The sequence below is a fragment of the Harpegnathos saltator genome, unplaced genomic scaffold (genome assembly GCF_003227715.2).
Source record: "Harpegnathos saltator strain DR-91 unplaced genomic scaffold, Hsal_v8.6 scaffold67, whole genome shotgun sequence".
In the NCBI taxonomy this organism is placed as follows: domain Eukaryota; kingdom Metazoa; phylum Arthropoda; class Insecta; order Hymenoptera; family Formicidae; genus Harpegnathos; species Harpegnathos saltator.
This window is the reverse complement of record NW_020230504.1, coordinates 661,566-685,000: the sequence shown is the minus strand read 5'-3', so window position 1 is coordinate 685,000 and position 23,435 is coordinate 661,566. Positions and strand designations below refer to the sequence as shown.

The following is a 23,435-nucleotide window of genomic DNA, read 5'->3' as shown; positions in this document are numbered from 1 at the left end:
GGTGGCCCTCTGAACTTCTCTTTGACTGCCGTGTCGGCCTCCCCCCGGCCGTCTCCCCTCCTCCTCCGTCGCTGTCCGCCTCCTCCTGATAGGTACAATCCCATCAAATTATCCCGATTACCTGTAGCCTTGACGGCATGCGCGCGAGCCTTTCTAATAGAGACAAGCGCGCACCGACGTTAACGACGATTTCGAAGTCGAACGCGCGCCGCCGCCGCCGCCGCCGTCGACGTCGACATTCGCGCGAAGCGCGAATGTCTCTCGTATGTACCGTAGTGCGTCCCTCGTATTCCTACTGTCTCTCTCTCTCTCTCTCTTTCGCTCTTCCCCCCTCCCTCTCTCTCTCTCTCTCTCTCTCCGTCTCGCTTTACAAGTTTAGCCGCCGCGAACGCGGCCGTCGTCCGATTCGCGCCTTTCATTGACATTGAACGCGATTCTCGGCTCGCTTAGACCGAGAGAGTCCGGGATCGGCCGGTGAAACGCGCGAGCGCCGAGCGCTGCGAATTTCGAGAAATTGCCGCACGCTCGAGAAAATAAGCCGGGAGCTACGGAGTCCCGCGCGCGCGCGCGCATGCACGCGCGAGTTACACACGTCGCCGTCGTAACAACGTTTCATAATGAACTCCGTTGCAATTATACGCGCTTGTTTTTTCGCTGCGCATCCGCACACACGCGCCGAGTCGAATAGCGCACCGAATGCGCCCAGCTACTCGCGCGTAAGCAGGAAGGCGAAAGAAGGTAATAACATGTAGAAACCGGCGATGGGATAAGTAAATAATAATTACGTCACGGTGGAAAAAGAATACCGGCTTCGTTTCGTAAGGCCACGCGCGGCGCAATTATCTAAATAAATTACACGCGCGCGACTTCAGTCGCGAGATCAACGAGCGTCGTCGATCTTGCGCGGCGAAGATGGCTGGCGCCGCGCGCGTGTGCTGTCGGCAGAGAAAAAGAGAGAGAGAGGGAGAGAGAGAGAGAGAGAGAGAGAGAGCCAGCTGCTCCCCGATGACTCTCCCAGTGACCGAGGAGTAAAAACCCTCGGACGGATACGCGAGCGACGGGCGCGGCGATCGGCCGGCGGCTCGCTTCTCCCGATTCGCTTTCACGGAAAGCTCGCTTGATAACGCGGCATGAGATACACTCGATACTCGTTCTGGGAAGCGCATCCGGCACGGGGGAAAAAGATGCGCGTTTTATCGCCGCCGACGATTACGATTACCAATACCGCCGCGGCCGCACGTCGCTCCGCGTAGGACGATAAGGAGAAGAAGCAGAAGGAGGAAGAAGAGGAGGAACACGGGCAGGAGCGCGAGGACGCGCGCGCGCGCGCGCGCGCGCGAGAACGTCTGCCAAAAATCCGCGCCGCTCCCCGCGCGAGTACGCGCGAACGTGACGTTTCGCGCGCGGCCGGTTATCCTATTTACGAAAATGAGCGCCGCCAGTTGCGCTCCCGCGTCACGTTTGCCGTTAATTGCGGTCGCGCCGATTGATTCGACGTCGCCCTGTTATTTGATAGCTGCCGCGATCTTCCCGTCGCGTGATCGCGCGAGCTCGGAAAAAAGTGCCGCCGCACGTTCTCGATCGACGGGCCGGCTCTGTATTTGGCGGCATTTAAATCGCCGGCGGAAGTTGACTATTTAATATCGCGGTTGCGAGGTTGCGAGACGACTGCGTATGGGATGTGGTAAAGATCGATGTGTGGCGGTACGTTGACAGCGAGAGAGAGAGAGAGAGAGAGAGGGAGAGGGAAACATCCATGCGTACCGTATAATTAGCACGCGCAGCTAGGCGATTTTGACGTAACGATAAAAATAACTGTCGTGCGAAGATACTCTGACGCGCTGCCGTGAATTCTCCCATTGAGATTAAGGAACACACGGGACACACACGCACACACACACGCACGCGCACACACAGTCACGCCACACCGGAAAATCCTCCGGAGAATTCGGCCGATCGTCGGATTATCCACGCGTTGGTTATTTTAAGTACGCTTGCACGCGCGAGCGCAAGCGTGAGCGCGAGCGGTGAAACCAGCGCATCGGCGGTGGTGTGCCGTAACACCGTGTGTTAACCGGTGTAACGGTATTACAAAAGCGACAGTGAAATGGCGGGATGAGAGCGGCGCCGGTTTCGTTTCTCGAAAGTTACACTCGCGCGTACGCGCGCGGAGCGCGCGCACGCGTCACGTTGTAATTACCGCTCGTCGCGCTCACTCCGTGCGGATAGAGAAGGCGCCGCGCGCGATATCCCGCCGCTCGAATTTCGCGCGGGAACGGGGTCAGAGGGGAGGGAGAGGCGGCGACGGCGAACAGTAGAAAGAAAGAAGGCGGAAAAGGCGGTTATCGGCGAAATGAAGAAACAGTCGGGTCTTTTGTGGAAAAGAGTATGCGTAAAATCGGCAGTAAAGATTGAAGTTACGGCGGCTCGTAAGAGATACTGATAAGAGAGTGTGTGTGAGAGAGAGAGAGAGAGAGAGAGAGAGAGAGAGAGAGAGAGAGAGAGAGAGAGAGAGAGAGAGAGAACGCCGAGATTTCTACTTGGGTGGTGCGAGTTATTGTTACGGTTATGAGAATATAAAGCGGGACTATCTCGCGGCGATCGCGAGCCCCGAAACGCAGAGCCCGGCTATAAATATAATCATATATTTTTCGTGCGCGCAACCGTGGCGCGCTGTTGTCGTGGCGGTGCACTCGCGAGCGAGCGAGCGGATTTGCCTTTCGCGGAGCGTCGCGTTTGACTTGATTTTTGCATACGCGCGCGCGCGCGCGCATTGCAACATTTTGTCGTTGGTCTCGCACGAATGAATTCCGCCGTGCGCGATGAAACATTCGCTTCGACGCTGTTATTTCGGGTATACCCGCGATCTTTCCGAGCTTCCGACCACGATTAAAATAACAACAATAACAACAACAACATTATTGACAATAACAGACACAGAGTGGGTGGGGGAAGTGAAACGATAAGTTTTGCCAAGCGCGATAATACGCGAGACATCCCGGGCGTTATCGGTTATTTGCATGCTCTTTATCTATCGATCTAATCTCAATGACATTGCCCATATCGGACCGCACAATGTCGTCGCCTCTATCGATCTCGTAAAAGGCGCTCAAGCAAAACAATGATGCGATTGATTCCGTCCCGGAAATGGCGCGCGCGCTCGCGATATTCCTCTCTTTCTCTCTCTCTCTCTCTCTCTCTCTCTCTCTCTCTCACTCACACACACACACACACACACACACACACACATACTCGCGCGCGCGCGACGTACAAGAGGTCTTTATGGCGCGAAAAAAGAGATTCGTGTGCTCGGCGAGACGACGAGCGAGACGGAGAGAAGAAAAAGGAGAGAAAGAAAAAGAATGCTTTTAACGTTCTCCCCGTGCCGGTATACGGTCGATCGGACGAGATTAATGTCTATTGCAAGGTCGCGTTGACAGATTCATAGCGGTAAATTGTGCCGGCGAAGGTCAAACGAAAGTACGACCGTGCTCGCCGTCGCCGCGAGAGACGACGAACGGTTCTGGCTGGATCAAACGTATATACGTTAGAGGAGAATTGACTTCAGCTCTTTGGAGGTCAGCGTGCGCTTTTTCCTCCTCCCTTTACTTCTTTTCGCGTCTCCGTGCTTCGCTCGGAGAGGGAATACAAGCCGATCGGTGAATTTCCATCGGTCGCGTGCGGTGTGCGTGCTCTGCCGATCGCGAGGTGTGAACGTAGGGATCGCGGCACATCACGCTCGCGGACGGTGTCTTTATAGGCGATCTAAAATGCACACGAAAGTTTTTACACATACGGGATGCGTGATGAGCGCGGACGGACGCGCGCGGTCGTTTCGCGCGATCGGCCGGTCCGAGGAGGATCTGACAGGGAAATTCTCCCCTTTATCATTCTCATTTACTCTCGAGTGTGTGCGTGTGTGTGTATCTCGGAGGACGGATTTTATTTGCAATTTCCCTTTCGCCGCGTTATTGGCCGCGGAAGTTTTATGACTTTCTATCAACTTTGAAGAATCGGAAGAAAAAACAAGGCAGAAACATCTCTCGTAGAGTTGAAAGACTGACGGCATAAATATTCTCTCGTTTCTCTTTTCTTTCTTTTCCCCTTTGAAGTGCCGCGATCGCGCTGTCGAGTTCGATGAATCACTGCGATGAACGTTCGACGCGCGATGCGCAAGCGATGAGAGAGGGAGAGATAGAGATAAGTAACGGAAGGTGGCTTTGATGCGGCGTTATCAGCGTTTTACCGAACACGTCTGTCGCTGAAGTGATCGTCTCATGGCGACGATAATTTCGGTATTTCGTAAACGACGATACAGATGACGCGCACTCTCCACGTGGAGGTCGATGCACTGCTGTTGCGCGCGTGGCTTTACTCAAGAGGGAGGGGGGGGGAGGGTGGAGGGAGAGAATCGAGAGAGCCGATCGTTTTAAAGCCCCGTAGTTTCCAGCGTGTCGGCTGTAAATCCTCGCGAAATTTACGCTCGGAACTTACAGACCACTCTCTAAATCTCCCGGAGTAAAATCTCGCTCAAAACGAGTGAGAAAATAGCGTAATGCGCGCGGCACGGAGTGAACATCTCGACTCGAAAATTCACGACGAATCTCTGTAATCGATACGAGTGGAACATTCCCAGTCGATTAGACTGAATCGACGCGTGTAAAACGCTGCAGAATAACGTCGGATTCATTCCTCAATTTCCCTTTTCGACTCACTCGACTCATCTTGCCTCGAGCTTTTTTTCGAGATATATTTTTATCTCCACAAAAAAGAACTTCATCTTTTTTAACAAATATGCGTGTCTATGTATGTGTGTGTGTGTGTGTGTGTGTGTGTGTGTGTGTGTGTGTGTGTGTGTGTGTGTGTGTGTGTGTGTGTGTGCGCGCGCGCGCGCGCGCGCAGGTCTTTCTCTCCGATCATTTCTGTCGAATGTAACTTCCCTCCCACGATTTATTCGTCTCTCCCCCCCCTCTCTCTCTCTCGCGCACACTCGCGGTCGGAAGCGACGCTCGCGCTTCGGAGCCGGCGCTCCTCGCAGCATCCTTTCGCTCACCGGCTGCTGGAAACGCGGTTTATACGCGAACGCCGCTTGCGCAACGGTAATCTCCAAGCGGCGCTCGCGCTCGCAGGTGCTCGCGCGGCTTCGCTCTCAGGCGGAAGGGACGATTTTTCCAAACTTTAAGTACAGCGGTAGCCGGGAATCGATATGAGAAAGACGTGGAGGAGGAGGAAGAAGAAGAAGAAGAAGAAGGAGAAGAAGAAGAAGAAGAAGAAGAAGAAGAAGATAACGATAGAGGCGCGATCAAGCACGACGGCGGAGGGCGCAGGCTCGTCTGGTCGTGGTACGTCAAGGCCAGCTGCTGTTGCCGCTGCTGCTGCGGCTGCGTTGAGAAAACGCGATCATCGCATCGTGGGCCGATCGTGGCTTTCCGGCGCGGCGGAGGCAACAGCAGAGCAGAGCAGCAGCAGCACGCAGCAACAGCGCCGCGAAGGAGCGCGCGCGCGAGAGAGAGAGAGAGAGAGAGAGAGAGAGGGAGAGAGAGAGAGAGAGTTGCCCAGCAGCAACGGAAGCGGCGGTTGTTTGGCGCAGAAACAGCAGCCGGCCACTTTGTTGCACGCCACGAAATTATGCACCGCCGAGAGGCGCGCGCGCGCGCGAGAAGCGCTCGTAAATAACGACCCGGCGTCACGAAATTACTTTCGGGGCACACGCCGTCGCCTCTTCCTTTCCCCTCCCCCCCTCTCCCCTACTACCGTCTTCGATTCTCGATCTTCGTGCGTACGTGTGCATGTGCACGTACGTACTTGAGTGCGTGCGTACTACGTGCATGCGTGGCGGTCGATCGGCGAGAGGAGAGAGAGAAAGAAAGAGAGAGAAAGAGAGGAGGAGACGAAGGGAGAGGAAAAGAAAGAGAGAGAGAGAGAGAGAGACGGGCTCCTTCCCGCCGCTGAAGTCTCACGTCGTCGGCCGACGCCTGCTCGCGCCTGTGCTCTCTTTTAATTGGCCGTCAACGTTAATTCGGCGGCGGGTGTAAATATTAGATGGCCCCGTCGATATCTGATCGTGGACGTTGGGAGGCGGGAGGGGGGGGCATTAGATAATGTAACGGCAACGGACGGGAATCTCGCGGAGCTCTCGGCCGAAAGCGAAGGATTCAGGACTCTCTCGTACTCTAACGGAGATCGCGCAGGCGGGAGGGACGCGAGTCGGATAGAGCGCGAGCGTGGCGGCGGCTGCGGCGTGCAAGGTGATGGCTCTCGGTAACCTACATCCAGGTTCGCGATCTCCACTCCCGTACGTCGACCGTCGCCATCTGAAAGTATAATACACACAGAGCGAGCGAGCATACGGCGTTAGCCGCGCGGCATTAGCATACACCGCTGTCTAATAAGCAACGCAAATCGCGAGCAGATCAGAACGCGATGCCCTTGCGCGAGCGAGAGAGCGCGCTCGCGCGATTTCTTCGAGCCGAGCCGAGCCGAGCCGAGCCGAGCCGAGCCGAGCCGAGCCGGGCCGGGTCGGGCCGGGCCAGGCCGGGCTGGCGGCTCGCTTGCGTTTCGATAATTACGCGTTGCGTAAGGCGAGCGCGCGCGGCCCCCTGCGCGCATCAGCGCGCCAAGGTCTCCTCTTTCGTGGAAAGTTCGCGGAGCGAGACGGCCTGGGAAATTAGGCGACGCGGGGAGGGGGTTTTGCGCCTCCTTTCGCAAGAACCGGTATATCTTGCCCGATATCGTTACGTTATCGTACGGATCGCGCCCGCGCCTGCGATATCCCGCGAGCAAGCGAGCGCTGGATCGTTTCGCAAGTCACTCGGGTTTCGCTAACGAGCGCGCCTCCTTCTATTCGTTGCGCTCTGGTTTGAATCCTGCGAGCGGACGAGACGTCCTCGCGAGAGAGCGTACGTGTTCTCTCGTGTCGCGTCTCTCCCGACGCTTCGTCCTTTGGCACCTCCTCCTCCTCCTCCTCGTCGTCGTCGCCGTCGTCGCCGCCGTTGTCCGCTTTCACGCGACGAAACGCGGAGAATAACGCGGTATTATCAGCTGCATTGTTTAGCTGATAACAGCCGATTAGGGTGCAATCGGAAAGCCAACAGTCGTGTCTCATCCTCGTTGCTCGGCCGGTACAGATAAAATGCTGTTGCAGAAGCGCGTGCATCAACGCGAGCGGCTGAGAAAGCGGCGGCTTCCTTCTTTCGGCGAGTTTCTTCTTCCACACATTTAACAAAAACGCGTATCGCGGCACTGTTTTTCGTGAGAAAACCCGTCGCCTCGACCAGCGCGATTCCAGGAAGCCATTTTTCTCTCCTAACGCAAACGACCGTCGCGCCCCACGTCGTCCACATTGTGAACGACTTTTATGTTCGTGCCTGTTCGTTTTAGACTGAACCTGCGTTGCGCTGGAATTCCGGTCCTTTTCTTTTTTTTTTTTTTTTCTTTTTTTCTCAACGCTAGGTCATATAATAGTTTCACTGTGTAACCCGACGAAAAAAAAGCCTCAGCCTAGAGAAATAGACCTTTTTTGATATTCTTCGGTCACAGTCGACGGGGAACCGTGTCGAGCCTTCGGGAGCACCGCCGCAAGCTGGCGAGAATCGGTTCCATGGGTTCGAAATGCGACGTCAGTCTGTGTTGTTCGCCCTATAGAAGTCCTCGGGTATACCCTGACGCCTCTAAGGACACCGCTTTCGTAACGCGAGCGGAACATATGGGCGATGCGTCGACCGGCCGAAGCGTACGGTGCTCCACCCACCTCTCATCTCCCTTCGGAAAGCGTGTTTTTTTCGGCACGATCCTCTCTCTATCTCTCTCTCCACCACACTCTCGCTCGCAAACGGTCACATTCGATTCGGCGGTTCTCGGGCTCGTGCGATTTCCACGGGGTCGCAGGTAAAAGCGAGGCCGAAGGATAATGATTTACGCGCAGCTGGTGGTGGGAGCCCTCGGGGGCACACAAAGAATTTCACCCCCACCTCGACGGCGGCGGCCCCCCGACATTTTAAGGCCCCGAGAATTCTCGGGCTCTGTGTGCACATCGCGCTCTGTCCTCGCTCTTCCCTCTCGCGCTCTCTCTTTTTATCTCTCTCTCTCCCTCTCTCTCCTCCTTCCCCTCCCTCTCCGTCCCCGGGAGAAAATCCATTAGGCCGCCGATCATCTGGCCGGCTCTGGATATCTCTCTCATTTTTGCGGCGTGTAGCTCGTCAGAACGATCGGCCGCTCCGATATATACGACGTGTTGCGCCAGATATTCCGCGGGACGCGCCGTGATGTTATATAAATCGCGAATCGCGAGAGCGCCGGCCGAATTTCGGCAGGATGACGACGGCGGCGGCGGCGGCGGCGTTGTAACTCGTTGAGCCAAAATAATCATCCTCGACGATCGGTCTGGGACCGGTCGGCTGCTCGGCCGTGTGGTTATCGGCCATTTAACCAATTAGAGGTTACCGTCTAGATATTTATACGGTCAATTAGGGTAATCGCGCGACAGAGCGGGGTAAACGCGCCGCGCGGTACATTTATTTTCCCCTGCCAATGGCGAAACGCGAATAGTCATCGCTGCTTTATTGGCTTCGTAATGGGCGTTGACGTAATTGCCGAGTCGCCAAAGTCGCTGAATTGTGAAGATAGCCACGTGGCTAAAAATGAACGTGGTCTTTCCGTGGCTACGTTGAGCCTGCTCTCCTCTCGGCCCTCCGCCCTCTCCATCGAAAAAAATATGATCGGGCCTACGAGAGAGAGAGAGAGAGAGAGAGAGAGAGCCAACGTGGAGCGATGAATGAATCCAGCGCGAGATCAATGCCCTCGTGGCGCGATTGGCCAATTATTCACCCACAAGCTGCGCGCGCTGGCTGGCTCTGAAGGTGCGCGATCGAAAATCCACAGAGCGTTTAGCATAATCACTGAATTCTCTTCTCGTTTGTTCCACTCGACCACGACCCCGAGAGCGCGTGGTCGTTTCCGCGTTTCCGCGCAGGCCAGGGAAGCCTTCCACGTGGAAAACGACGCCACCATTATCGAGCAAGTTCTCCGTGTTCGTAGACGGGGGAAGCGGACGACGTCAACAACGTGTTCTCGGGTCGGCCGTGAGGCCGACGGCGGAGCAGCGCGTTCGCGGCCGACCCATTTGAAAGTTTCTCACGTTTCGCGACACAAATGACAATTCCGTGTTTCACGGCCGCGATTAGGAAGCGACGAGGTGATTTACAAGAGCGACGAGTCGCCGCCGTCGTCGTCGTCGTCGTCGTCGTCGTCGTCGTCGTTTGTGCGTCACCGACGATCCTTGAGCCACCGCCGCCATCGTCGTCGTCGTCGTCGTCGTCGGTTTTACAACACGCGTACTCCCGGTACGCTCTTTTCCTTTCTCGCGCGCTCGCGACCGAAAAGGACAATGCGCGGCTTTTCCTCTTCCTCTTCCTTTCGCAGCGATAACGCGCCGACAACGCGCGAGAGTCCGCGCTTGATCTATGGATCTCCATCTCCGCCGTTCTGTAGCTGCACCTCGCTGCACGATCACGATCGCGGAAGAGCGGCGCGCGTCGATCGGCGAATCGAACGCGAGGGACGCACGGCCGTCATTCCGTATGTTGATCGCGACCGCTGTCGGTGTTTTTCAATCGGCATTCCGACGATGCGGCGGCGGCGGTAGTTGGCGAAGCGCTCTAGTCCCGATTTGATTCCCCGTCGAAGGAACTCGGAAAGAAAATTACCGTACACACGAAAATTACACGATTTTACTTACTTCACCTTTACACGTTCCCACGTCTTAATTTAGATTTTTGTCGGCCGACTTTTCGCGGTCTCTGAACTACTAGAGCGTTGTTCTCTCCTGAATTCTGTCTCGTTTGTCAAGGAGATTGCTCAAAAACATTGCAAACGTCCGCCGCGACAGTGGTTTCCCGGATCGCGCGACGGTCAATGAGTCGATATCCGGCGTGTCGTGAAGCATCGATCCCCGGGATACCCGAAGACGCGTCTCTGACCAAGCGTCGAACGATGTGCTTGTGTACCTTGAGATGAAAACCACATTGGCTCCTCGATGGTGCTTGGCGGCGCGCTCTTTTCGGCAAGACGAGGATGAAGAAGAGGTGTAGCCTTCAGCATTTGCTCGCTCGCTCGACCGTTCGTTCTTAAGGTCGCGTCACAGCGTACCTTGAAAAGCCTCGAGTCGCAATGCCGAGCGCATACCCGCGGCTGACGTCACCGGGCGGCGTGCAAAGGTCGAGGCCGGGGTACCGCAAGATCGAGATTTGGCGCTCTCGAATTCTGTTCCTTCGATCTACGCGCGCGCGCGTTCCTTGAAATCGCGATCCGAGAGGCTTCGGTGTTCGCGATTAGCGCGAGATTCGCTGCACGCGCAGGCAGGCAGGCAGGCCGTATGTTACCCGCGGCGTGTAGCCCGGAGCTGGGTACACGCACGTACACGCACGTACATATACACGTGGACTCGATCGTTCTCTTCGCCAAGTTCGCGAAGGCCACCGTGTACGAGTTGAGATGCGAGTCTGTGTCTCGGCCCGGCCTTGGTCACCCGCTTCCGTCAGCTGCGGGCTAATTGTGAATAACGTGTCGATACGTCACGCACGCACGCACGCACGCACGCACGCATGCACGTGTGTGCACGCGCAGCCGAACGAGGGGAGATTCGTGACGAGACAACGACGACGACGACGACGGCGCGGCACGGCGGCGAGCCTTTCCGTGTCGCGGCCGCTTCTTTGTAGCGTAATGTCGGAAATTACGATGAAACGGGAGCAGCCGTTCGCTTTATTACGGGTGTCGTGCCTCGTTCTCCGCCGCTCGTTTCATCGTCGTCCGCTCTCGCGCGACCGCCCGTTTTCGGATACACGATCGGAGCGGCGGACTCGCAATCGCGCGCGCGCGCGCGCGCGGCAACGAGAAGGGAAGACGAGAGGGAACGAGAAATGAGGAAGAAGAAGAAAGAAGCCGCGCGCGCGCGCGCAACCCGCATTTAACATCCCACGTCTCCGCGGTGGGCCCTGCTTACCCGTTCCGGCTGTGCTCGTGCGAAGGTCGCATCGAGCTAAAACGATGTATCGTAGGCCGCTGTGATAATCGCACGAACGCGAGCTGCGCTGCGCTTTCGGCTCGCACGCCGATACGCCGTGTCGATGTGTGACTCACGGGATTCTTCGATGTGTAGCTAATCTACCGAGGCGAGGTCGCGATTGCCGGCGTATACGGGGTGCGAATTGTTTCGCGCCTAGCTGTTGACGCCGCGCGGAAATCGTTTTCCCTCGTGTCGTCGAGTTCGCGAATAGATTTTTTAGGGTTTCTTCTTTTTTTTTTTTTTCTTTTTCTTTTTCTTTTTTTGTCGAGAGTTTCGGCTATAGACATATGGTATACCTAGACTGCGCGTTCTCCCAAATTTCAAGGGTGAGGGTAAACCTCATGTAGAAAAGAATGCGCTCTGTTTTGTCTGTGCGTTCTCTTTCACATACTCTCTTGATGGAAGGGAAATAAGGAAGGGGCAGTTGCTAACCTGTATGGCAGTGAAGCGGCTGTAACTGTATACACCTCGGGGTGAGCTGATGGCAGGGTGATCTAGGTTGATCGTTATATTGGAAAAAAAAATAAAAAAACAGTGCCTTTCTCCTTCCATCAAGAATGTGAGAGAGAAAGAGAGAGAGAGAGAGAGAGAGAGAGAGAGAGAGAGAGAGAGAGAGAGCGCACAGACAAAACGGAGTGCATCCTTTTCTACGTGAGCTCTACCCCCACTCCTCGAATATGCAGTCTAGGTATACTATTGGTCTGTTCTGTTTAGCTGTACCACTGAACTGGTGCGATAAGTTGAAGTGAGAAAAAATATAGTTGTCTCATTCTAACTTATCGCACTAGTAGTTCCGCAGTGCAGCTAAAAAGAACAGACCATATGTCTATGGTTTTGGCTGACGAGATGGACCCCCGCAAGGTTCGTCTTCGTTCTCAACTTCGTGTGGATCTCCTCTTGAGGGGTTTGTCAATTTCAGGCTTGACTTTGGCGTTGGAAATTGGACAGCCGTTGTAAAAACGGTGACGAGGAGAGGCGCAATGTCAGGTTTTCATAAAGGATGAAAGTATGCACATAATTGACACTCTGTGTATGTCGATGTTAATCGGGACGCCCCGCGCGTCCCGCTATCGCGTGTCGTCAAAGTGCAGGTAGAGATACGAGAAGTCTTTCTCCGAGAAACACGATTCCCGCGCGCGCGGGCGGTATCTAACTGGGCCATCTTGGGTGCGACACGAGTCGAAACAAGTTAACCAAACGGCCGCTTGTCCGTTTCTCTGTTGCAGACGAAGAAGAACAATCCGAACCACATCAAGCGGCCCATGAACGCCTTCATGGTGTGGTCGCAGATCGAGCGCAGGAAGATATGCGAGGTCCAGCCGGACATGCACAATGCCGAGATCAGCAAGCGTCTGGGCAGAGTATGGAAAACGTTGACCGAGACTCAGAGGAAGCCCTTCATCGAGGAGGCTGAGCGGCTGAGGAAGCTCCATATGATGGAGTACCCCGACTACAAGTACCGGCCGAGAAAAAAGACGTCGAAGCCGGCGCCGGCTCCGAAGACGAAGGAGAGCAAGAAACGGAAGACGTCGTCGTCGTCGTCGTCGACGTCGTCGTCGTCGTCGTCGTCAGCCAGCAGCTCGGCCTCCGGCAGCATCCTCGGCATCTCGCCGTTGTCTCTGTCGCCCGCCTCGGCGGCATCCACTAGTCACAAGACGCGGAACGACACGAACAACAACCACCACCAGCCGACGCCGGTGAAGAGACTGCAGTCGCATTCGAGCAGCAGGCCGATATCCAGGTTGAAGATGAAATTGGCGATGGACAACGCTCACGTGGACTACACCCCCATCGTCACGGCCAAGGTGCCGAGCAGCCCGTCCTGCGACACCCCGGACTCGCCCGAGTCCGCGAGTTTCTACGACGACAACTTCCTCCCCGAGTGCGCGACTACGTCATCCGGCATGTGCGGCATGGCCGCGAAGATCAAGCAGGAGCCGGACATGGAGATGGATTATAAGCCCAGTTTCCCGTCGAAGGACCAGCTGCTCGGTTCGTCGTCCTTGGACATGTCGTCGGTCATGTCGGGCGGCGGCGGCGGCGGCGGCAACAGCAGCAGCAGCAGCAGCAGCAGCAGCAACAGAAACAAGGAATACTGTCGCAACTCGAGCTCCGGCAATCTCGAGCAACAACAAGCGACATTCCACGTGAAGGAAGAGCCGACGGAGCCGCGACCCTTGTCCAGGACGAGGACGCCGCCGTCTGCGATGGTAGCAGGCAGCCCGACGACGCCGACGCCGCACTTGTCGCCGGTTCTCACATCCACGCCGAGCATGTCGCCTCACATGTCTCCGGTGCTGCCGTCAGCGCCGATCATGCCGCCGCACATATCCCCCCCGGTGCTCTCGTCGACGTCGTCGACCATGTCAACGCACGACCTGTCGCCGGTGCTCTTGGCGACGGCGATGCCGACGGTGACGGCGATGCAGACGGCGACCAGCACGGCGCCCAGCACGGCGACGATGGCGGCGGCCACCACCGCGCCGTCAGTGGTCGCCACGACGGACTCGATAGGCGTCCTCGGCGACCCGCTCACCAACGGCACCACGGTCGTGAAGCTCGAGGAGTTGATCGACGATGTCGACGAGCTCTACAACTTCGACCTGCTGCAGCTGCACCCTTCCGAGATGGACCTCGAGCTGGACACCGATCTCGAGAGGTACGAGACCTCCAGCTCCGCCAGCGGCTCGCACTTTGAGACTTTCTCCTGCCCACCGGATGTCTCGGACATGTTTTCTGACATCCCCACCATCAACACCGAGTGGCAGATCAACTTCTAAGAAGCCGGCGAACAGGTGTCGGGAAGAAGAAACGACGGAGGAACTGCGTCGAGACGGCGACACGACGTAGTCGCTGATACTATTTGGTTTGTAAATGTCTCCTTCGCCGATTGTTGCGATCGCGTCGCCGACGCGAAGCCCTGAGAGTACAGCCGCGAACACAAGAGAGAGCTCTGCCCGCGCGCTGTCCGAAGGTCGCGTCCGGCCCGGCGTTCGTTCCGCGAAAACACTCGACTCGAAGAGACGTCGAAGGCCGAGCGCATCCTTAACGTGCGCGCGCGCGCGTTCCGCGCTTCGCGGTAGCGCCGTCGTCATCGCGCGACTCTTCGTCTTTTTGTATTTTTGCGTGCTCAAGAGGACACTTGTTCGTTCCTCTTGCTCGCGATCCAGACGCGATCGCGGCGCACCATGGCGGTGTCACCGCGCCGCCGCGGGGCTGTCCTTCGCGAGAGAGTTTCAGAGAGGGAGTTTCGATATCCGGCCCGACGAGATCGAGTCGCTTCTGGGTTCTGAAAGAACGCGGCCGGTAACAACTGATTTCACTTTTTGGGTAGAGTGTCGCTGAACAAAAAGAAAGAGAGAGAGAGAGAGAGGGAAAGAGAAAAGGGTCAAAAAGGGAAGAAACAGGGTTATATCGGAGAGAGAGAGAGAAAGAGAGAGGGAAAGAGAGGGCGGATGCTTGTCAATTTCGTAGATTTTTACCTCGCGGACGCGACGGAGAAGCGTCGATTGCCGCAACGAGCACTGGAATTGACATCCGACCAGAAAGAAACGCTTGCGCATGAAATAAACACGCGTTATAATTCGCTCAAGCACACCACACATGCCGCGGCTACTCGTCGAAAAAAAACACGCGAGATCGACGTTTCTCCTCCTGTGCCGGTCCCGTGGTCCTCCGATTCTCTCTCGATCGTCGCCAGCGACACTCATCACCCGGTGCATACTCTCTCGGTGGAGGTTGTCACCATCCGCATACCGGAATTTTGCACAATTTCTCCGGAAACGCTGCTGTGCAGCTCGACGCGAAGCGCGCGACACGTGTCCACAGTGCACGACGTTCTCGGGCTCTTGCGTTTCTTTTCCTCTCTTTTTGTGTATGTACTGTAGTATACTAGCGAGTAAGACTTTTGTACGAAAAAAATGATAAATATATATATATATATATATATATATAACTTATATATATATACATATATATCGGAAGCGGGTGCGCGGTCGAGACCGCGTCGCGCGGCACGAAGGCGGGTCGACGAGATCGGTGACATCTGGGCGATCGGCGCGACGTTGACGAGCGCGAGATACGCGCCAAGTTGGTTGTTCGTGCGAAGGGAGAGTGAAGAGGAAGAGGGGTAGAAAGGCAGGGAGAAAAAGCGACACTCTCGACTCGTCTTGTCGCCGCGTGCTCGGCCTGCAGCGGCCCCCGCCTGTTTGTTGTGTATATCGGCATAGACACATGTAACGTTAGTAATATATAACTTTTTGTAGCATAAGCGAACGATACCGCGGATAATGGCGGATGAATCGCGCGCGGCGCCGGCCGACCGACCGACGTTCGCCGCTGAAGTCGACGGTTTTTCTCGTCCACGAGGCGACCCCCTCGTTCTCTTCGGACTTGCCGGCACCCCACGTGTTTCACGCCCGGCCGCGGGAGACCGTTTCGGTTACCTCCGACGGCTTCGCGGAAGAAACAGTGGGCTTCGCGGCTTTATTTTGAAGGCTCCGCTTTTTTTCCTTTGGATCGGCTCGCGTCGTCGAGCAGCGTTACTTCTTTTTTTCTTTTCTTCGCGAGAAGGAGCGGGAGGGAATTTCTTTTTCTCTGTTGCGATTTGTAGTTACCGTGCTCTTGATTTGCTGCACCCATCTCGCTCTTGTCTCACGAGCGGACGCGCAGTGACGCGAGTCGTGAGGGCGGATCGCCAGTCGACATGTGTGCCACATGGGAGTCGCGAAGTCGCCTCGTGGAGTGAAGCCGATCGGCTCGCTGTTGGATAGTGAGTGGTTCGACACGTTCCGAGATTCGCGAGATTCATCGCGGGCGAGAGAGAACATCGTCGATCGGCAGGCGAGCACACACACCGCAGAGACGCGCTCGATGTTGCTCGCTGGGAGATATAATACATGTTACGCTAACGATGCAGATGTTGAGGAGTGCGTAATGTGCGAAGTATCGCGCCGCGACGAGAGAATGAGTGAGTGAATGCGTGAGTGAGAGAGAGAGAGAGAGAGAGAGAGAGAGAGAAAGAGAGATTAATCGCTTCGTTCTCTCTTGCGAAGAGCAACGACGGCAATGACGATATCGACGCGCGCTTTTTCGCGAAGAGCACGTCGTCGTCGTGTCGTCTGGTTTGGGCGGAAAAGTCAGTGAGAAAAAGATCGATTGGCATGCCCAGTGATTGATCGATACGCGTGCGCGAACGCTCCCGATCTTACGTGGATCCTCGTCTCGAGTCCGTCGGCTCGCCAGGCCGACGAAGTTGGTTCTGTGCGATGGAATTGTGCGTCTGGGCTGAGCGACGCGAGGAGGGAAGAGACGGACGCGCGGCAGGATGTTCACGGGGGGTGTCCTCCAAATTCCCCCGGAGCATCCTCGCGCTCTCTCTCGACGGTGCTTCCTTCTCTTCGGATATCCACCGGGAGCTGCGAGATTCTCGGGTCCTCGTCGTCGAATCCTTCCCGGATCATCAGCTCTCTCCAAACGATCTGCGAGCCGAGGCACGCTCGCGGCTCGATCGCGCATTAATGACAGTTGACGGTATTCAGCGTATCGAGGATATACGCACCTCGAGAGAGAGAGAGAGAGAGAGTCCTTCGATCGCGCGAGGCTCCGAGGATCTTTTCGCTACCGGAAGGTCGGCTTTCGCAGAAGGGAAGGACGCGGTTAAGAGCGAACGGCTCGCGACGACTCGAAGGGCCAGCGCGCCTCCTCGGGTCTTCGCGTGCGATTTCGTCGAGAGAAGAGTCAAGAGGAACGGCGGGGCGAGAGGGGGGGGGGGTAGCTCGTCTCTCTGGCCGAAAATCAGGCAGGGATGGCAGTAGAACGCGTGCGTTTCTCCGATCGATCGTGCGCGCGATCCGACGCTAGATCTAGCGGTTAAGATCCAGCGGCGACGGCGGCGATCGATTGAGCGAGCGTGTTGAAGTGAGACGAGGTGAGAGACGAGGCGACATAAGCAAGCGAGGCAAGCGAGCCACGCTTGGTCGCGCGCGCGGCTATATCGATATATCAAACTCTTGATCTCATCGTGTTTTTTATACTTAGTTTTATGTAGCGATTAATTTTTAACGAGATATATATATATATATATATATGTACATGTATATATATATTCGTAAAACGGTGACTATCGCCAATCGATACCAGCGAACTCACTACCATTGTTTTCTTTTCCTTTTTCTTTTTTTTTTTTTTTTTTTTTTCGTTCATTTTACTGTCCGTTGAGGTCTCTTTTTTGCGCCCCGTCCCTTTTTCTTCCTCACACGCATTTTCGATTATTAACGTTCGTATTGATTAACGTTACTTCCCCCACCACTACGTGTTTATTATTATTATTAATATTATTATCACAACTATGTTTAGGATTATAATTATAATATTATTATTCTTGTTTTTATTATTATTATTATTATTTCACTTAACCGTAATATTATTACTTTCTTCGCAACATTAGCATTAGATGATTATTATTACTGTTATCATTTTGTACTACTCCGCTATTACCGCCAGTATGCCGTCTCTATCGCCGGCAGGATTGCCTTCGCCAGGCGGAGGAAAGGAAGGTAGGATATCGGAATTCGGCGGCGAATATCTCCGTCGATCAGCGCGAAAGGACGAGCGACATGCGTCGCGGCGCTCATGATCGGTGCATGAAGGACGCTCGTCCTTTGACGTTCGCGGGAAAGAAACGGGCGCCCTCGTGATATTGTTAGCAGCGTTATCTCTTCGGTCGAAGGGTACAGATAAGATCGCTCTCGGCGAGAATTTTCGCACTCTCCGGCGGGGGGGTTCCGCTTATCTTCTTCTCCTTATATTTCTTTTTCTTACGAACGTGGGATGACACACTATAGCGTCCTGCGCGTCGTGCTGCGCGCCAATTAACGCGTGTCGCACAGTGCTAATCGTTGGCCGCCTTTTTCTTTTCCTCTGTTCTCGTTCGGGGGACAATCGAGGGCGGACAGCTCTCGTTCTCGGCGAAGGGACGAGCGGCGTTTGGCAGTAGAAAGCGAAGGTTAGGAAGGTCGAGGGACAAGAAAAAGATTAAAAGAACCGAAACGGACCTGCGAGAGGGGGGAGGGGGGCAGGGGAAAGAGAGATACAACAAGATACAAAGGAAACACAGTGCCTATCACTCCGGTCTGGAAAAACACGCGTACAAAAATCATATACAGGGCCAAGAAGAACAAAATATAAATGTTAGTGTTGATAGCTATTTACACGAAAAGCGCAATAACAATTATTACGGTTGCTCCGAAATTCTCGTCTCCCTTAACTTAGGCCACTCAGGCTCTCAGGAAGCTCAGAGGGATGATCGGATATGTTTGATTGTCGGGGGCGAGGAGGAGGGAGGGAGGACCGGAAGAAGAGCGCTGGAACAACCAGAGAGAAGAAAACAAGGGAAGATTTCGCGACATCGGGGGTGGGTGGCGGGCGACGGAGAAGAGGATCGTCGTCGTCGTCGTCGCGGGGAGGCGGCGGCTGCGCGCTTCGATCTCCCTCGCGGGCAACAGACTGCGTCGATTCCGATCGAGTTTCCTCGTCGCGGGCGCAGCGTCACATATCAACGAGCAACAGCCGCCAGTACTCGCCAGCTCGCATTCTCAACGATCGCTCGTAGTCGTAGAATGTAATCACGATACATTGTCGCGCGTCACGTCGCCAAGAAGAACTGCCAGACGCGCAACACGCGTCTCCGTAATTCGCGTATAATAAACGGCCATTCTCCAGCGCTCGGGACGATTCCTTTTCTTCACGAGGGAGGGACGTGTAGAGGCGACGAGTGAAAAAAGAAAAAAGAAAAGAAGAAGACATCGAACCGCGACGGTGACGACACCGCCGCCGCCGTCGCGACACCGTCGCCGCCGTCGCGACACCGTCGATCCAACTCTCCTCGGGGCCGTCGCGCTCGTACCCAAGAAATTGATAGTCCGACCTCTCCGCTGCACGAAGGCGCACCAGCGGACGTGTTGCTCGACCTAACACGAGCTGTCGAAGCGGCTTCTTCGGGACTTCTTTGGGCTGCCGAAGGCGACGGTGATGAGTCGTCGTGCGATGAACCTGAATTCAAATATCATAAATTACTCGAGCAATTTGCAGCCGAGTGCACGCGACGGTGACGAAGGGCACTTGTGCAAACAGTGAACGAGAGAGAGAGAGAGAGAGAGGGAGGGAGGGAGAAGAAGGAAAGGGCGAAGCGACGCTTCGCACGGGGAAAGAAAACGAGTCCGCGCGCCGCCGAGCTAGCTCTCCACCTTTTAACGCTTAATTCTCCTCCGCGACTCGCTTTGCGGCTCCGTGAAAGCCATTGTTCGCACGTGGATAGAAATCGACGATAAGGACGGTACGCAACGCGCATCGCCGCGCGTACACGTTGTGTGTGTGTGTGTGTGTGTGTGTGTGTGTGCTGTGCGTGTGTACGTGCGCGTGTCGTACAGTAGTAGTAGTAATAGCAACGGCAGTAGTCAGGTCTCTCGCAGTGTGCTCGCAGGCGTGAGCAGCCCCGTGAGCGACCTCTCTCGCGCTGCTCGACACGGGATTATAGGTGAACGCGCGCTCGTACGGATACGCGGGGAGGCAGGACGATGAATTTTCTCGTGCGATTTCGACGACGAAGCGGCTCCGAGCGCGCGCAATTTGGGAAACGGAGACAGGAGCGGGGAGCGATGTTAGCGCGAGCGAGTCGGGCGACCACGAAGAGCGATTGCTCGAAGCCCGATGGGAGATACGCGGCGACCGCGGACATAGGAGAGGAGAAAAAGGAAGCGACAGAGAGAGAGAGAGAGAGAGAGAGAGAGAGAGAGAGAGAGAGAAAGAGAATCAGAACGAAAAGCACCGGCGATGATCGCTAATTTACGAGCGCTTGTGAAAAAATTGGGTTTCCGCGGTAGAGAGAGAGAGAGAGGGGGGGAGGGGGGGAGGTACGAAGAACACAATCTCCTGCGTTGGACGCGATGTATCGTATATCACAGAGTTTTTCCGACGCAAATGATAATGCGTGCATCTTTTCGACCGGAGAAGCAGGAAAAAAAAGAAAGATCGTTCGGCACGCGAAGAACCGGCTCGCGTGGGTCATTGCATTATTTTTCTCTTTCTATATTTTTTTCTTTTTCCCTTTGGCACTGTCCGAGGTTCGATCAACTTTTTCCGCGTGTTCGTAAATTTATGTCCGGCGCCGCGTGAGATTGCATTATTATTCGCCAGGTGAAACTTTGTCCCAACACGCGTCCGTATCGCAACCGCAAGTTCGCGTTTAAGACGAGAGGCAGGCGGGGAAGGAACAGTAAGCTTGTCCTCCTCTCTCTTTCTCTCTCTCTCTCTCTCTCTCTCTCTCTCTCTTTCTCTTTTTTGGGCGGATAGTGGGAACGGGAATTTCGTGTGTGAGCGGTGACAGCTCTGAAACTGTAGTCGATGGATATATATATATATATATATATATTATATATATATATATATATATATTGCAGGAGCGACCAAGGAAGGAAGGAAATTAACAGACAAATGTTACAAAGTATATATAAATATATATGAGACAGAATACGTAGTTGTGTATGTTAAAAGAAGAGGAAAATAAAGAGAGACGAGTCGCGGCGCCATGAAGAATGCAAGACGATGCCAACGTTTTTACTTGTTTTGTGTCTCATTGTCATGTTGTTTTTCCGGTTTCTCTGCCAATTTTCCGTAGAATTTTCCGTAGAATTTTCCGTACCCTCGTCTCGCGCCGGAGGGTGGGGGGGAGAGCGCGGCGAAGACTCTGATTCTCAGTGCTTCCATCGGACTCGGCCGCTGGAGATTCTCCCCTTTGGGTTTCCACCTCGGTGGCAAGAGTTACGCGCGGCAGTGCTTCGTGAAGGCCGGACAACTTCGCGCGACGATTCCCCCTTATTAACCCTCGCTAAAACGTGACTTCTTTTGGCTTCCGGGGGAGAAGAAGCGACAAACGGTGGGAAACGGCGCAGACATCGATCGCGGGGCGCGAATCGATGGTTGGATCTCGACTCGCGAGACGTTCCGTCATCCTCGAGCGTGCGTTGCTCGCTGAGCGTGAGTGCAGTTTTTTTCAAGTTGCCCGACGTGGCTTCAAAGGCTTCGAAAAAGGTCCGCGGGAAGGAAGCTAAACGTCCTTCGGACACCCTTTAAACAGAGAAGGTTCATGGTGCTGTGTGAGGAAACAGAACACGCGCGACTCGCGTGTATTCTCGGTTATCACGGAACGCGCACCAGTTGTGACGAGTCGTTTCTCCCGATCGCGCTCGTATTTTCTTGCTCTCTTCGCACCGCGCGCAACCGCCTTCTGTCTTTTATTACGGGAATACCGCGCCGCTAAGTCGTCGGCACGGCTCTGAGAGATCGCGCGCGAGCGGGGGAGCCTTTCCTCCCCATTGTCCGATCTCCGAGATGAACGTGTCTGCGTACGTGCCGAACGTCGCGCGCGTTCTCCGCACGCATGTAATACACGGCGGTCGCCGTGTTGAAAACGCGCGGCAGGGAGACGCGGGGAAGCGCCCCGCCTCCGCTTTTACACAAATCGCTGCTCAAGTAAATCGTAAGCCGTGTGTGTATGCGTGTGCATGTGCGTGCGTGCGTGCGCGCGCGCGCGCGTGTGTGTATGTGTGTGTGCGTGCGTGCGTGTGCGTGTATGTGTGTGGTACCGCGCATCGGCGGCCGCACCGAGTCGCAGCGACGACGCGCCCCGATGTGTTTGCGATTAGAATTTTTCAATTTTCGACGAAACTTCATTGGTAAATACACTTGAACACTTAGGCGCGCGCGCACGCGCGTTCACACTCGAGCCAGACGTGTTCGCGAGTCGCCGCGATGAACCGTGCAATCGAACGTCGACGCGATTTTATCGGATGTGCCGAGACGTGTTCGTTGCAATGATTAGAGTTTCTGTTCTTCTTCTTCTTCGTTGTTTAACTTGGAGATTTTTATCGTATGATGAATATCTGTAATTTAATGAAAATTATGTTCAACTTAATTTAATTTAATTTAATAAAGATTGTAGAATTCGTGTGCGCTCGAGTGCGCAGCGTTTAATTTATTTAATCTCTTTAATTTAAATTGTAGTCTTAATTTCTTTGCTGTCGCGCGACACGTGGACGTGGAACGCGTAAGTGTGTTGTTGTTGAGATCGCGACGGTTCTCGGACAGACGGCTCGGGTGTGCGCGCGCGTGTGATACTCGTATATAAATTTTATACATACATATGTATACATACGATTACCAATATGCATATACATACGCGTGTGTGTGTGTGTATGTGTGTGCGCGCGCGCGCGTGTACGCGCGCGCGTATTTGTACGTATGAACGAAAACGATAATAGGTGTGTAGTAGTTTTTAACAAATTCTTAGCGTGTATATATGTCCAATTGAGATGACGTCGCCGGAGGGGGGACGAGAAGTGAGCGGTGGTTTTGATATTTCGAGGGCGCGCCTCGATTAACGACGCGTGCCGCAGTTACATTTGGTGTACATGTAATGAGGTTTATCGAGAGCTAATTATCGTTATCACCTATCGGTCGCCATTATTTACGGTTGACGTGTAATATCTATGGTCGGGTAATGCATTCGTGTACCTTAGGCATTTGTCGCGTGACATGTAATCGCTTGTATATCGATATATGCGAACGCCGGCAGGTTTTTCCGCATGCTTTCTTTCCTTTGTACAAAACACCAGCGCAGACCATTTTCTCGACGGTGCCGTTGTCGTTGTTCCGAATAAGAAAGAAAAACGAATTGTAAAAAAACGCAGCCTTTCGCAAAAGGGAGAGAGAGAGAGAGAGAGAGAGAGAGAGAGAGAGAGAGAGAGAGAGAGAGAGTGCGAGGAAGGGAGAGATTGAGAGAAAGAGCGAGCGAGAGAGAGAGAGAGAGAGAGAGAGGGAGAAAGGGAGAGAAAATACACCAAAGTGCAATATTATACTCGTGCGAAGGCGAACGTTTCGCTCCGAAAGCAAAATAGAATTCACCTCTATCGAAATACGTAACGCGCTGAAAAAACCTGATCTCAGCCGCGAGATGTCTATTTTTCATGGCGAGAAAAGTCGATATATTAAACAAAAAAAAAAGAAAAAAGCGAGAGGAGAGGAGTAACTGTTTCGAAGAGAGAGAGAGAGAGAGAGAGAGAGAGAGAGAGAGAGAGAGAGAATGCCATAAATTTTTCCACGATATTTTTACACACAAGCTCGTATCTCGCGATATATAACCGGTCGATTTTTTTTACTTTCTCGCGATCGACACGGGAAGAGGTCCTCGCATATGTCTTCTTCTTTGTTCTTCTTGCCGTTTCTCTTCTTCTCCTTTCACGATTATCGCGTTGCGCCAATTCGCGTTGTGTTACGTTGCTCGCTCGTTTCCGTTCTTCTTTCTCTTGTTGCT

General features: G+C 54.4%; 1 protein-coding gene across 2 annotated transcripts in view; it reads left to right on the top strand.

Annotated features, from left to right (window-relative positions):
* Positions 1-23,114, top strand: part of LOC105190643 (transcription factor SOX-4) — a 29,067-nt gene extending 5,953 nt beyond the window's left edge. Inside the window, exons 1-2 of one of the 2 annotated variants that reach the window (XM_025305036.1) lie at positions 4,902-5,342; positions 12,292-23,114. In XM_025305036.1, the coding sequence (XP_025160821.1) occupies positions 12,328-13,845 (1,518 nt within the window). In that variant the 5' untranslated portion in view covers positions 4,902-5,342; positions 12,292-12,327 and the 3' untranslated portion in view covers positions 13,846-23,114. Of the gene's footprint in view, positions 1-4,901; positions 5,343-12,291 lie in introns of those variants that run through there. The other variant, XM_019844834.2, reaches the window with a different exon arrangement.
* Positions 23,115-23,435: the final 321 nt, after the last annotated feature.